Source organism: Nematolebias whitei, chromosome 13, assembly GCF_014905685.2.
Source record: "Nematolebias whitei isolate Nwh7 chromosome 13, NemWhi1, whole genome shotgun sequence".
NCBI lineage: Eukaryota > Metazoa > Chordata > Actinopteri > Cyprinodontiformes > Rivulidae > Nematolebias > Nematolebias whitei.
The window spans coordinates 10,021,206-10,036,678 of record NC_056510.1 but is presented as its reverse complement, the minus strand read 5'-3'; the positions used below and the strand labels follow the sequence as shown (position 1 = coordinate 10,036,678).

The following is a 15,473-nucleotide window of genomic DNA, read 5'->3' as shown; positions in this document are numbered from 1 at the left end:
AGACACAAAATTCAGAATTTTTTTCTTAATCTAACCAAATCATAAGCAAAATAATGCAAAGTCGTACAAGACTAACAAAGCACCAAAGCACTTCTAATCAATAAAGGAATAACAGATTATATGCTGTGACTTTGGGCTATTTTATTGCACTCCATGTATGAAAAAATGTATTTTCTCTGTTTCATATTGTAATTCTTCTATAAATTAATTTTCTTCTTTTTTCTTTTTGAATTCAAACTAACACAACAGGCTCTGAAAACAGACAGGGTTCTATAGTACCACATTCCAGAGAATGCTAAAAAAATGAAAATAAATCAAGGACCAAAACTTTTCCAGCTGGGGTGACATCTGTTAAATGTCACTGCTGCAGGGCAACACAGTGACCAACAGCTGGCCTTCCAGCATATCTTGCTCTCTTTTCCATCACCCTACGACTCTTGCTGGAACAAAGATAAATAGCTGGAAGTGTTTAAAAAAAAATAAAAAAAATAAAAGCACGAGTAATAACTCACTTGGGTGGCAACACAAGTTTTTGTAGTGGCAGCAATTGTCCTGAAACCAAAATGTACTGCTTTGATCGAAATAAAGTTTTCTCGTATTGAAAGACAAATCACAGAAAAGACTGTTTTTGGACAGCATGTGACGTATTTTGGTTGCTTTGAAGAAATGCTTTTGTTAACCACCTGGTGAGAATTGTGTGCCTGTGTCCCCACTTCAAAGCCTCCCCACAGCCCTGGGAGCGGGGGATCAGTGTGGCTGACAGGCGGCTCAACTTGGCTGAACTCCTCAGTCTGCTTTCTGCAGTACGGTCATAAACTCCAGCCCTGATCATCTGTGAGCTCTGAGGACTACAGAGGGTTTTATTTGAATCAGAGCTGACAGAAGCAAGACAAACTGGAAGAGGACAAGACATCCTCTTGTGCAGATACTCTGATTATTTCTGTTTCAGATTCAGCTATTTACATGTAAAAGAAAATATGACTCAAACTATGAATAAATGGGCAACTAAATATGAACTGTAAAGACAAACAACAATCATCAATGATTAATATCAGTTTTCAAAATTTTCTGGAAAACCTGTGCAGTGTGACTGCTGCTGCTATGACATATTGTTCAACCATCAGCGCTTCAATAGCCGACTCCTTTTCCTTATCCGCTAAACACTTTTTAAACTATGAATCCAATAATGAGTGCTTACTGGTTCAAATGATTATTTTCCATCCATCCACCCACCCACCCATCCATCCACCCACCCACCCACCCACCCACCCACCCATCCATCCATCCACCCACCCATCCATCCATCCATCCATCCATTCATTATCTTTACCCGCTTCTTCCTTTTTGGGTTGTAGGGGTTACTGCTGCCCATATCCAGCAGTCACTTTGCAAGAGGCGGGGATACCCTGGACATGACTCCAGTCCATCACTAGTGTAATGCTAGGAAACGTCTTAACTGCTACTACTTTCCTTCCCTCCATTGATTACGGTGACATTATTCACATGAACGCTCCTACAAGCACCCTGCAGATGTTGGACGCTGCCTATCACGGTGCACTAAGATTCATAACTGGCTGTAACTACTGTACCCATCATTGCACCCTGTATTCACTGGTTAACTGGTCACCAATAACTTCACACAGACTCTCTCACTGGTACATTTTCATCTTTAAATCACTTCTTGGTTTGTTGCCTTCATACATCTCCTACACGTCTCTGTGTGAGTGCAGCTACAGCGTGCGCTCTCAGGACATTATTACCTGCAGTGTCCCCTCAGTACGGACTGAACTAAGCAAAAGGGCCTTCTCCTACTCCGCTCCCGTTTCCTGGAATATCTTGCAAAAAGATCTGTAGCGCTCGACCTTGACCTCTCTAAGTGGCTTCAAATATCTGCTACGTTCATGGGAAAAACCAACGCAGACATGTTCCTGTTTTTAGTTTTCTACATCGCCTTACAACCTAGCTGCCTTTTTTTTTTTTAAATACCATTTTATTTTCACTTGTTATTCTCAATTTGTATGCATTCTTTATGGTTGTCTATTGTTGTCCACTGTTAACACTCTTTGTTAAAATCAGGTCTCTCTTGTAAATGAGTCCCCGAGGATCAATGGGATTAACCTGTATAAATAAAAGTTGAATGGATGACTCACAGGCACACAGAGACAAACGAGACAAACCACCATTCACTCTGTCACTCACACCTAGGGACAATTTAGAGTTACCAATCATGCATGTTCTTGGTCTGTGGGAGGAAACCGGAGTCCCAGAGAAAACCCACGCATTCACAGAGAGAACATGCAAACTCCACCCAGAAAGGCCCCCGGCCGGGATTCAATCCAACAACCTTCTCGCTGAGATGTGGCAGCTCTACCAATTGTGCCACCTGATTCTGCATCCTTACAACTATTTTCCTGTCTATTACAATATTTTTTTTATGATTTGTGCACCAAAACTACTTCAAACTTCTGGCCTTTTTAGCCATTCACACATCCAAACATTCGGCTTACGAGTGCCATGACTTGTCTAGCTTTTAGCTAGGGTTCTACTCCTTTCAAAATTCACAACTCTGCTTCAGTTTTTCCAGCTCTCAGGATTCACAATGCATTTTCTAAAAACAAAAAAAAAACACCATCTCCTAGTTTAGATATATTGTTAGACTGATACTTTTGTCAGACCTTTCCAAGATACTCAGTTCTCATATGACAAATAAAAACATACAGTCTAACATCTATCAATTGTTTTTCATACGAGTTAGATTTTACAATAAACTCAGTGACTTGTTCAAGCCCTTTATCATTTTTCAAATATCTCAGTGTGAGCGGACCTTACTACTGAGAATCAAACCTTTATGAATCTTTCTGAACTTGTTAAAAGCAAAGTAAACATTTCCTATTCAAGTTGGGAGGAAACATCTCGACAACAAGGCTCATGTTAAGAACTTTACAGGTACACTTTGACTGCTGCATGGATGGCAACTTACAATAAACAGTCATTTACACCAAGCCAACCAGATGTTTACTCTGATAAACTCAGAGTGGCTTGCCTTGAGGGTCTCTTTGATGGGCGTGTGCACACATGTTTGAACCTGAATCCATGTGTGCATTCTATCATTGAAAAAAAAAAAAATGGTTGTAATTCAGCTGTGAAATGCAGAATTGGGTAAAGCACATCATTTACTTTGTAAAATGTTTCCATTTGATGCTGAAGCTGGCATGAAATGTTTAAAAGGCAGACAGTAATTTGTCATTTATTGTAACATTTTTACATAAGACTTTATTTCTTTCAAGAACGTAGACACGTATCTGAATACTTATGCCAAATTATCATATGTGCATGCACATCTTTTTGGAAACTTTCTAAAGCTGTTATTAGCAAAAGCATCTCGCCTGTTAAATCACACGAACCAGATGTGCACTTGAGAGATATATTTCAGGAAATATTTATTAGCAACAACAGCAAGGAAATATTTATGTGCTAGACAACAATCGACCACCTTTACAACAAAACACACTGAGGCAGTAATTACCAGTAGATGATTTCAAAGGTGAAGTCTAATGAGCAATGAATGCTTTAACTGAAGTTGAACTGGGGCAGTCACTCCCCCTCAGAGATCAAAAATGTTGGCCACACAACAGTTTCATCATTAGCATTTTAAGTGCAATCTCAGTTCGGGTTTTCCAAGCGGCCTTTGTTGAATACTGACAGCTTCAAGGTCAGTTGGGCACAAAAAAAAAGAGCTGCTGATGAATGGAGCCGGGCTGGATTTTTATGGTGCTAGTTTGTCTTGTCAAGCCGACCACTCACTGACCAGGAAAGCAGCTTTTTGTTTTGCCTTAACATTCCAGGACGGGGTGCCGCAGTTTGTGAGACCCCGTTGATGAAGCTGTTCATCGAGTATGACACAGCTTTACATACATCAACTTGCATAATCCACAGGAAAACCCTGGGACATCTGGACTGACTGAAAACTTTGTGGTTTTTCAGCTGAGATCACTTTATCGACATTTCAACGATCCCTCCAGGCCTGCGGGCAGGGGTGATGATCTCTGCTTTCAGTCTGCAGGAAGCTATCGAGTCGTCTGACCCCAAGTGTTAAAGTTCACTCAGAAAATGTGAAAACTGCAGTTCTGTGATTGGTAAAAAAAAATGCTGTGACTAATGTCTGCATCCTAAATTATAGTTGCAGTGACTGTCAGGCGTTTGGTGTTAAAGTAAACTAATTTAGTTGCATGACACGTTGGATGTGTTGAACTCTTAAGACATAAAATAAGCACCATGAACCAATCACACATTGGTCAGGTTTCTGTTACTGGCTTCATTTAGACAACAGAAACATATAGACCTTCCCTTAAAACCAGGCAGGATGTTTCTGGTTGAAGTTGCATTTCCTAAAACAAAAAGGAAGATGAGTGATGTTGAGGGATTGTGGGAAATTTATCACAAACTGCAAAACTGACTCAGAGAAAGAAGCATCCTTAGAAGTCCTGGACCCTTCCATGAAACTAAACAAACAGTCATGTAAACATAATTGTTAAATCCTGTTTTTGTTGTTGTTGTTGTCGTCGTTTGTTTGTTTGTTTTCAGTTGAGGCGGCTGTCTTAATTGAAGCCCATACCATGTCCAAAATGTCCAAAAAGTAACCTTGAGACAGTCATACATGCTTTCATAACATCCAGGCTTGATTACTTGATTCACTTCTTTTTGGAATCAGTCAGACCTCCATTGCACGTTTACAACTGGTCCAAAATACTGCAGCCTGATTTTTAACTGGTACAGGCAAAAGAGAGCACATTCCTCCAGTTTTGGCCTCCCTTCACTGGCTCCTGGCTCACTTTCAAATTCATTTTAAAATCCTGTATGTTTTTAAATCTCTGAACAGTTCTGCCCTCTCTTATCTTGCTGATCTGCTGCAGCCATACTGCACACTCTGAGGTCAGCAGATCAGATGCTTTTATTGGTTCCAGGAACTTGTTTTAAACTCAGAGGGGACAGGGGTTTCTCTGATGCAGGTTCAAAACTGTGGAATGAGTTACTGCATGTCAGGCAGGCTCCCTCTCTCACTGTTTTTAAGTCTCGTTTAAAAACACAGTGTCAAAAGCCAGGGAATAAAAGTGGGTGAGTTGATTTTAACGTCTTTATTCTATAATGTTAGCCATTTAGTTATCTTCTTTATCCATTTGGATTCATGTATTTTATCATTTGTCCTTTGCTTGTTTTAGTTTGCTGCACAGCACTTTGTTTGGCCTTGTTGCTCTTTTAAGTGCTTTATAAATAAAGTGGTATGGTAAGTCTCTAATTGTATCTTCTTTTTTTTAAGTAATCTGTTAAGTTTAAACATAAATAATGAAAGCATTAGAGATGCATATAAGTATAATTAACAACTCAATTAATTGCTCCATTACTAACATAAAACCTAGTAAACATTAAAATACCTTAGACCATTATCAACCCCAAAGCATCTTCTGTGCTGTGCAGCCTCATCACTTCTTATTTTATACAAGTGCAACACAACTCAGGAGGGGGAAAGGCTTTCTGGCAGAAAAATAGTTGGATCACTCTGTCCCCATAATTGGAGCCGTCATGAGATCCAAGTCAAAAGGATTCCCTGGTGAGCACCACCATGAAGGACTTAAACCAGCTTTAAAGCCTTTCTGTCACAACATTAACTTTTTTTTATCTCAGCTCAGTGAAACCACCATGTTACTAACTAGTTTTTTTTCCAACAGAAAAATAAAAACTGAACAAGTTATAAATCAAAATTAAGAGCAGAGATTTTTTTTTTAACTACCGATAAAAAAAAGGGTATCACTTTTACATTTTTGACAGCTCAGAATATGTAGCCACATGAATAGTTTGACTTAGTTTTAATTAAACAACCTAATCCTGACAACTTAAACTGACTAATGTTTTTTAAAAATGTATATGTTTTGCCATTCAGAACTTTCTAAATTTATTTGCGGTTGACCTCTAGGCCCTGATATGAAAGACTGCTCATCTTTGGGGAGAAGTTACTAAAGAGAAACATCATTAAAAGAGCAATTAAGGCCCGACAATCCTGCCTCCCAACAGTGAAAGCATCATGTCTGACAGGACCCCATAATGAACACAGATAATACAACAATCTCCCACTCATAGTTACACATCTATAGAGCCTTCCGTCAGGCAAAAGCAATCTTCATTTATCCCTTTGGTTGTACGGCAAGCATCGATTGTTGCGATGTTGTGATTCCTAGTAAGTTTTCCCCTAAAATCAGTAAAGTTAATGTGTAAGCAGAGCCTGCCAACTTCTTCCAACTCCCCCATCATTTACCAAAAGATATGACCAAGAATGGAGGTTTGCCATGTACGTCACCACTGATCAATTGATTCAGTGAAGTCCTCAGATCAGTTCTGCCAGGGGCAGCCGTGACACTGGTGGATTGCTGGAAATCCAATAAACACAAGTTCTACAAGAAATTTGGGCAGGAACAAAGATTATGGCTCAATCTTAGATGTGTGGCCCTCCTGTACATCTCTCTCCTGGGGCCTCCGTGTGGAGTGCACCTTCCATGGCCTTGGTAACTTCTGTCCCGTCTGATAAATTATCCTTTCCATTCGGGTCACCCCACAGTCTGAAACAGACTCTGGATGTGCTTCTGCTCAAACCTCAAACTCCAATATGATGCAAAAGTCTCATCCTGACTACTTGACTATATTCATCATTTGTAACATATATGTCAAACTCAAGGACCGTGGGCCAAAAGTGGCCCTCGTTGACATCTTATCTGACCCCCAAGATGTTATTTTAAATGTAAAATACTGTTATCACTTTAATTTGCGTCATTAATCTTTGATTATGATGTCAAAAGTGAAACAGAGAATGTCAAATGAGACTAATCAAACTCTTGTTGAGGAACCTGCAATCAAGAAAAGATGCTGGGTATCCAACTTGAGTTAATGTAGATTCTGAAACTGGCAGTTTGAAAAGGTTTTAATTTTGTCCCCCTTTTGTAAGTGGGTTTGACACCCCTGAACTATAATAATACGTTTCTTGCCATTGTTCAGTTTTTTTTTTCCAGGAGTCACCACATTAAACAAAGCCACATGAAAGATTTGACCATTTGTTTTATGCTAGAAGCAATTCCTGATGCAACCTGGGATCAAACCCGCAACCTCAGGATTACAAGACTGTGGCACTGCCCATCAAGCTACCACAGCCACCACCACAGACAACAACAACAACCTTTATATTACCAGTAGGTTAATTGAGAGCCAGTTCTCATTTACAATGGTGACCATTAGTAACTATATGTGTACTAACGCTATGGTAAAAGTACAAAACTGTCCACAACACGCTGCAAATTTTCATCCCGTATGACAAAATAAACAATCTTGATGTCACTGCACAATTCTAAAGACTTTATTTTTAAAAATGATTGTCTATTTTGTCTCACTGCATGAATCTTGTTCAAAACTGAATCAAAATGCACTCAGAAAGAGAGGAAACGCTCTTACACGACCGATCAAAGAGAAGTATGTAGAAGTGGGTGGTATTTTGGTATTGTTATGTCTACCTGTCACACATCAAGCTGACAGAGCTATAAGTAAAAAAAAAAGTGTCTGAAGTTTCCCAGACACTCCATTTAATGAGTTCGGGTGTAAGGTCAAAGGACAGGAAGGAGGTGAAGCTGAGACTAATAATCAAAAAAATGTAGATATTTTGCTCCCATTTCTGGTCATAAGGCAAAAATTTACAAAGTTTTGTAGCCAATTTACTTTGCCCCTTATGCATAACATATATTTGTGTCAAAGCTAAAATGCGGTGACCTACTTTTTTCTTTGAAAAAGCAAAGGTTGCAAGACAAAGCTCTATGTGACTAGAAACCGGACGTAGTTCAGAGGCTAAGTACTATAACTGAGTTAATCAGTTTAACCTGTGGATTTAGGCGGCAAATAAACCTCAGACAGAGTCATAATTCAAGAACAATAAATCGGTGTCAACAGGTATGTCCAGCCTATAAAGCATTTCTCAACCACTTCTTGAACAGCCTGAATTAGAATTTGAACACCAACACAAGTAAACTAACTTTTTTCACCAGAGCAGACTGATACTAAAGACTGCAGAGGATTTATGTTTGACCTAAAGAGACAAGAAGATCTGCAGTTGCAACTTGACACCACTTTTACAAGCAGCAAACACGCCTTGGTGTTGGACTGGCTAAAAAAATAAAAAAATTAAAAAACTGCCCTCTGGACTCAAAGATGGCAATGAGATTGGTTTTTGAACATTGGGATTTATTTGTGAAATCCTGATTGCTCCATCAAGAACACCGAAATGTTTGAAAACATTACATATTCTGTATGTTCAAAGCTTTTTGTATTGGGCACAGCACATACAATATCACTGAAAACTACTTTAAATTCTAGACTATCAAGTCAAGACTGTGCGCACTAACCCCACATTGTGGATAAACTGTTTCTACCCAGGACCCTTATCCACTGCTGCCAACATAATAAAACACTAGAACTTCACAGTGTTTTACAGCTTCATTTCACTTCCCAGAAGTTGTATGCATGCTCAGAATCATTGCTCTATGACACACAGGAAGCCCACTGTTTTACTTTTACTGCACACGCCTGAAGACCTCGTCAAAACCCTGTGACAGCCATCCATGTTTTGGCTTTTTTTGTTGTTGTTTGTTTATTTGTTTTGTTTTTTACTTTGTAGCATGGTGATAATCCAGAATGAAGGGGCCTTAGTCATGGAGCCAGAAACATAATGTCCACTCAAGTCTGTCAATGGAATTGGGTGTCTGAAAGATAGTGCAGCTGTAAAAAGACCATCTTGAACTCTCAGAGATATGAGCTGAAAGTGTAGGCAGGAGTGAAGATGGGTATCCTTGAAAAAGAAACATTTATTAAACAAAGCAGGCTTACATGAACAGTTTTTCCTATCACACATTGTTCAATACAAACCAGTGAAACCAGGAGTATGTGGAGAAACAAATACTTGTAGGACTAAACAACCAATTCAGCCTTTCCAAGTCTGTTTAGTCGCAAGGAACGTGTTGCACACACAGTATTTGTCTAAACAATGGTAGAGTTGTCATTTTTAACCCGAACCTGAAGCCTGGCTTGAATCCGGGTTGGGCAGGGCCATAATAATGTGCTTAATGTGCGGGTTGGGTCAGTGTTGGACTCTTTATTGCTTCAGGGACACGCATGGCCCATGATCCAATTATATGCCAACATGGTTTGCCATACTATCACCAGCTGCACGTGGCCATTTCATCGCACGCTGACCGGCTGGTTGAAAAAGGTAAAAAAGTTCAGTTAACCTTCAGATGGACTACTGCCAGTGATCCATCAGCCCAAATGGATGTTCATTCAGCCGTTGCACTCAACGGACGCACACAGTCGCCAACCCAAACAGGTGAGATCACAAAATGTCTGACATGTCAGAGCAGGGTCCAATGCAGGCAGAAGCAGGGGAAGCATTTAATGTGCTTTGATGGCTCCTCAGCTTCGATCTTCTGCCCCCTTTACTCAGCCACCCACGTCCACCAACCGTTTATAATAGTCGGTGGTATAAGCAGTCAAAATGTCATGGGGTTTTGGGTTAGGACCTGTAATTAATGTTAATTTGTCAGATCGGGTGGAGTACGGAGATGATGGCTGCAGGCTGGGGCCGGGTCGGGTCTGATTTTTTGGACCCAAGTGCAACTCTACACAATGGGCCTGTTAGTTTCTTGGAATATATCACTAATGTAGTGTTATGACATTGTGTTATGTTGCCTTAATCTAAAATAAAGTTTATACATAGATAAAACTGTTCACTACCTACATCACTTGTCAATCAGCTTAAAGTGCAACACCTGCACTTATTTTAGCCACTTTAAATCACACTTGTTAAGCTAAGTCCAGCTGTCAGTGCAGTGGCCTAAATTCACGTTATTGAAAACCAGACAAATTTGACTCCGTCCCATGCATGACAACGTAACGCACTCATCCTTGAATAGATACATGCTCAAAAACAGCTCATCCATTCATTCATTCATGCAGTTTACCTGCTTCTCATTTTCTGGTTATGAGGAACTGATATCTATTTTCAGCAGTAATTGTTTGAGAAGTGGGGTACATAATGGACAAGGTGCAAGTCCATCCCAGGGCAACATCAAAGAAAAACAAGACAGACAGTTTTGTCAACTTAGCGAGCCATATAGCAACTTTTTCCTGAAGCTTCTAGCAATGAATTTAGTGACTTTTTCTGGTGTTATTTGAAACTTATGAAGACTGATATAAAAGCAAGTGACATCCTTTCCAACTAGCAGAGGGTGCTGTTGGAGCCCTTCCCTTCCCAAAGCAATCACGGGCAGCTCAATCCTCACACAGCGCACCCCCCCCCACCCCCGCCAGAGCAGGAGATATTCACCCAACTGCAGTCAGACTGCTAATGAATGGCGCATGCATGAAACCTTGCATACTGATTACTTAATTTCAAATGGATGTAAATAGTTTTCCATCTAAAATATGGCAGTTTTTTTAGGTCACTTTTAAAGGTCCTGTGGGTAAAAGAGGTGGGTTGTAATTGTGACAAACAGATAGAAATTGACAGATTGACAGTCAGTGAAACACTATCTACGTAAATGTGTTTAGACCTATTAGTCTTTCTCACATTTATTTATGCATGGCCTTTTTTTAAAATTAGCTGATGATGTAATTCAGTGCCTTCTAGTAATTTTTAAAAGCACCCTCTTCCATGCTAAGGAGTTGACAGAACATGACAGACATCCATTCACACTCACTCACACCTAATGACAATTCAGAGTTACCAGTTGACCTAACAAACATGCACGGTTTTTGACATATGAGGAAACTGGAATATAATGAGAAAACCTATTACGCACAGAGAAACGTGGAAACTCTCCACAGAATATATTCGGGTGGCTTTGAACCTGAAACTCTCCACAGAATAAACCCAGGTGGCTTTGAACTTGCAACCTTCCTGCTATGAGGTGACAGCTCCAACCATTGCTCTGCGGTGTCACCCATTTCAGAACACAAACATTTAATGGTGATAGGATCATGATCAAGTAATACAAAGAACGAAGTAACAGCTCCATTGTTGTTTTGGTTTTGTGGGTATATGCACAAAAACGAGGACTACGTCATCGTACTTCTGATGCTCTGTAAAATGAAGACTTAAAAAAAAAAATCCATAGACTGAGCTTTTGTAAGTATCTCAAATTGTTTAGGAGGTGCAAAGGCAACAGGAAATCTCTGTTCTTAAAAAAATATATATGTTTCTGACCAAATGTTACCACTTGACTGAGTAATATTCAAAGTTAGATCTGTGTAACATGATGCAAACACAAGTTACTTGGAAGAGGGCAAGGGGAACATATACATGCAACAGGATAAACATGTTAACTGTCTGGCACCATGCTTGTTAGGCTGTAGCCAAAAAAGATATTTAGTTAATGTGCTTGAGAGTCATCACATTGTTAATAGCTCATGGTCAGGACTGAAAGAATAAATACCAATTACTGTAACTGGGTGGGGAAGTTTAGAAAATTTCAAAACTGATTCAAAATGAACCCTAATTAGGGTTCATTATGAAACAGTGATTACCTTTCTGGTTACTGACTGACAAGCACTGATACCCTTCATCCTCCTCATCTGGTAGAGTTTGGCACTCCACAGGGAGGTGTCCCTCATCCAGCAGCGTCCAGCAACTGTCCTGCAACACTTGGCAGAAACTCTGGCAAGGCAACACAGGTAGTTGGACCACAGAGGCACACTGTGGTACCAAGAGGAGGCAGAAAAAACGCTCCAAGCTATGATGGCAATGTGACTGCAATAGCCATGCCCACTCATTCAGAAGTGCTCGGACTTCCTCCACACTGCTCTGGTTGAGATAATTGGGCACGGCAAAGCTTTCCCCCACCACAGAGGAGCAGAAAGGAAGAGCAGTATCTATCAGCAAGCATTGTGATGATTCAAAAACCAGTTTTGACTTAGCTTCTGTATGGGTTTTAGTTGTGCTATGGGTACCTAAAGCTTCTGTGTGGTTTTTAGTTGTCCTATGGGTGCCCAAAGCTGTCTGACTAAGAAGTAATGGTGAAGTAGCATCTAGCATCTCTGCAGTTTGACCAGTGAAAGTTTTCTGTCTAGTTAATAATGTTTGACTGGATGTTTGAAGAAGTTGGGTTTCTGCAGGTACAGAGTTAGAATCTGGTCTAGTACTATGGGTTTGGGGTTGAGTGATAAACACATTTTGGGTTTGAGTTTGTGTTTCTGGTATAGAAAGAGTCTTGTCAAGAACTGGAACTTGATCAGTCTTCACCATTTTAAACAAAACATCCTCACTAGATATCCAAGTATCTTTCAGTTGTTGATTGCTCTGAGACACTGCAGCAGCCAGTGCAAAGTTGTTGTCTAATTTCAGAGTTATTAAATCTTCAGATGTCTGATTTAAGTCATACCTGTTAAATCTGCTGTGTGTGCTGTCTGGATTGTTGTTAGGTCTTTTAGGAGCAGAATCAAAACTTGGCTCTAGTGTTGTGCTTCTAAGATTATCACCCTCTTCTGCTCTACTGGGAGAAGGTTTCTCTTGAAACTTTAGATTTTGCTGATTGTTTGGAGGCTCTTCATTGGCTTCACTATCTAGCCCTACGTGATAAATGGGACTTACTGCTTCTTTTCCAGATCCAAAACTCTTCTCAGTTCCTGGTACAACATCTGATTCAGAACTAAACAAAAGACCAGATCCAGAGTCTGATTCAAACTCAGTCCTAGATCCAAGTCTTCCAACAAAATCTAAATGGTTAGATTCTCCAGAACCCATGCCTTTTAATAAAGATGTGCCATTACCATGTTTAATTGTGTCTGATGAAATCCTTTGAGTGGTCTTTTCTGATGCATATTCACTCTCTGGTTGCACTGAGGGAATTGCAGTAGTCAGTTCAGGAGTCCTGGTGGTCTCTGCCCAAGTTTGCTCAGTCTTATAGATTCCAAGTTCTTCATCAATAATCTCTGCTCCAAAACTTGCATTGCTCTCAGATGGCAGCTCCCCACTACCTGCTGGACTGCCAGACCCCTCCTGCTCCACTACTGGGGGCAATGTTGTGGTGCCAGTCCGGAACCAGAACCAAGCATCAGAGCAGACCACCCACTGGGCCAGCAAAAACAAAACTCCAAACTTGATCCTCATTATTGGCATGATATCCAAACACATCCACCCCCACTGGATCAGGCTCCCAGAGCAAACGATGACATGTCCACACAGTCCCAACACCCTCTGCCACCACACACTCCACCAGCCAGAGGAGAGAAGTGGAGTCTTTTCATTCAAAAGATCCAAGGAGGAGGGGAAGAGGGAGGAAATGTGCTCCGTATTGGCTGCCGTGGCAATATTTATTCTTCTGACTCCTCCTTCCACTTTTGTTGCAGCAGTGAAAAGTGATCTGACACCACAGAATTACAGCAGCCTTGCTTTTCAGTGTACAAAAACTATGCTTTGTGGGTGTTAGAGGCCAATTTGCTCCCCTTGACTAATCATCTTTGTTAAACTATTGTAATTAGAGAACTACACAGTTAAAGGTTTGGCTGATTTAAGTTTTTAACTGAAGTAATTGCACTTTTAAAATAGTCAGCAATGTGTTAAAGTTCTGCTAACAAAAACAACTGCAGTGGTACAATGGGGTAAAATATTTAAATATACAATAAATAAATGGTACTTTATCCAATTACTGTGTTATTTTATTTAAAATAATGAAGGAATATTTGTTCAACAAAATTACATTTTGCTATAAAAGGCAATTATGTTAACGGTCTGTTTTTATTTGATTTAATAGAGACAAATATATGGAGAACCAGTGGACCAATTGTAATGAAACTTGCAGAAACTAATAATTAGAAGAACATCTATAACTGAAATAGTTTTGAAGTCAATTTAAAATGTTGCCACAGAATATCAACTAGCTAACGCAAAATGGATAAAACTGGATGTTAGAGATTTTGAGACAAAATTTTGTGTTTGACTCCAACAAAATTAAGTCAGGTCATCTGAACAGTTTCTTTTTTTGTTGAGATGTTTCGTCCTTCATCCAAAAATGACTTCATCCGTCTGAGGAGCCGCAACAAACTCAGTCCCACAAGCAGCACACTCACATAGTGGGCCAACCAGTTTGCTGGTGATAAGATGGTTTCTGGGACCCGGCCTCTCCCCCGTCGATGCCTCTGAGGCAGCCATGGCCAAAGTGATTCAAAACATCAAAGTCCATGCTCAATAATCCAGGTAAAAAAAAAAAAAATCCAACAAAGTTAAGCAAGGTCATCTGTACGATTTCTTCTTTTGTTGAGATGTTTCGTCCTTCATCCTAAGGACTTCTTCAGTCTGAGGAGCCACAACAAACTCAGTCCCACAATGGGACTGAGTTTTGAACCACTCTGGCTATGGCTGCCTCAGAGGAGTCGACAGGGCAGAGGGCGGGTCCCAGAAACATTTTATCACCAACACACTGGTTGGCCCACTATGTGAGTGTGCCGCTTGTGGGACCGAGTTTGTTGTGGCTCCTCAGACTGAAGAAGTCCTATGGATGAAGGACAAAGCATCTCATCAAAAAAAGAAACCATCCAGATGACTTGACTGAACTTTGTTGAATTTTTTATCTGGATTATTGAGCATGAACATTGATATTAGCTTTGACTGTTATCAACAGAGTGAATCATTTAAACATCTACACAGATAGCTGTAACTTAAAAAAAAAAAGTATTTATTTATTTATAAAGGAGCTAAAGTGTGGTGTAGAAGTACCGTAACTGTGACTACTTAACTGTATGCTTATCACTTTGATTAGAAAATGTGATTATTTTCTAACGCTTAATTGAAGGTCATTGTGAAATATGATCATTACCTTTCACAACGATCACTTTCACCATCTGTGTGCAAGGTTTTTCTTTAAAATTCAGGCACGCAAGTTGGCAATGTGCTTTCCATTCAGGAATGTTAGTTTCCTTACTTACAACAAATCAATTTTCTGATTAAAATGAATCATTTAATAATTTTTTTTTTGTGTGTGTGGGGGGGGGGGGTGTCATCTACAGAACAGTGATTTTTTTTTTTGCTCCCACAAACTTGGTTGTACACAAAGAAACGACATGCAGGCATTTATTGTTTAATCCAGTTTAGAGGGCTGCTTCAGCACCCTGTGGTTTTATTGTAATCCAGGCCTCGGTTTCTTGTCCAGACTAGTTTTTTCTTTTTTACACTGCCTTTGGAACTGGCTGACAGAGACCTTCAACAGCTCCTAATGGGAGCTCTGAGTTAAAAGGAATAAAAAAAAGACTTGTGCGTCTTTCTTGTACTTTGGTTAAAAATAAAGGACAGTATGTTCTGTGTGTGTGTAACCCTGCTCGATGATAAAAAGGGACTCAGTAGGCATCTTGTTAAGACTTATGCTTGTACAAAGAGGAAGAAAAGCTTCTGCAAA

General features: G+C 39.9%; 1 protein-coding gene across 1 annotated transcript in view; it reads right to left on the bottom strand.

The window, feature by feature from the left end:
• Window positions 1–13,218, bottom strand: part of col18a1a (collagen type XVIII alpha 1 chain a) — a 55,202-nt gene extending 41,984 nt beyond the window's left edge. Inside the window, exon 1 of the mRNA XM_037686850.1 lies at window positions 12,853–13,218. Within this exon, the coding sequence (XP_037542778.1) occupies window positions 12,853–13,216 (364 nt within the window). The 5' untranslated portion in view covers window positions 13,217–13,218. The remainder of the gene's footprint in view (window positions 1–12,852) is intronic.
• Window positions 13,219–15,473: the final 2,255 nt, after the last annotated feature.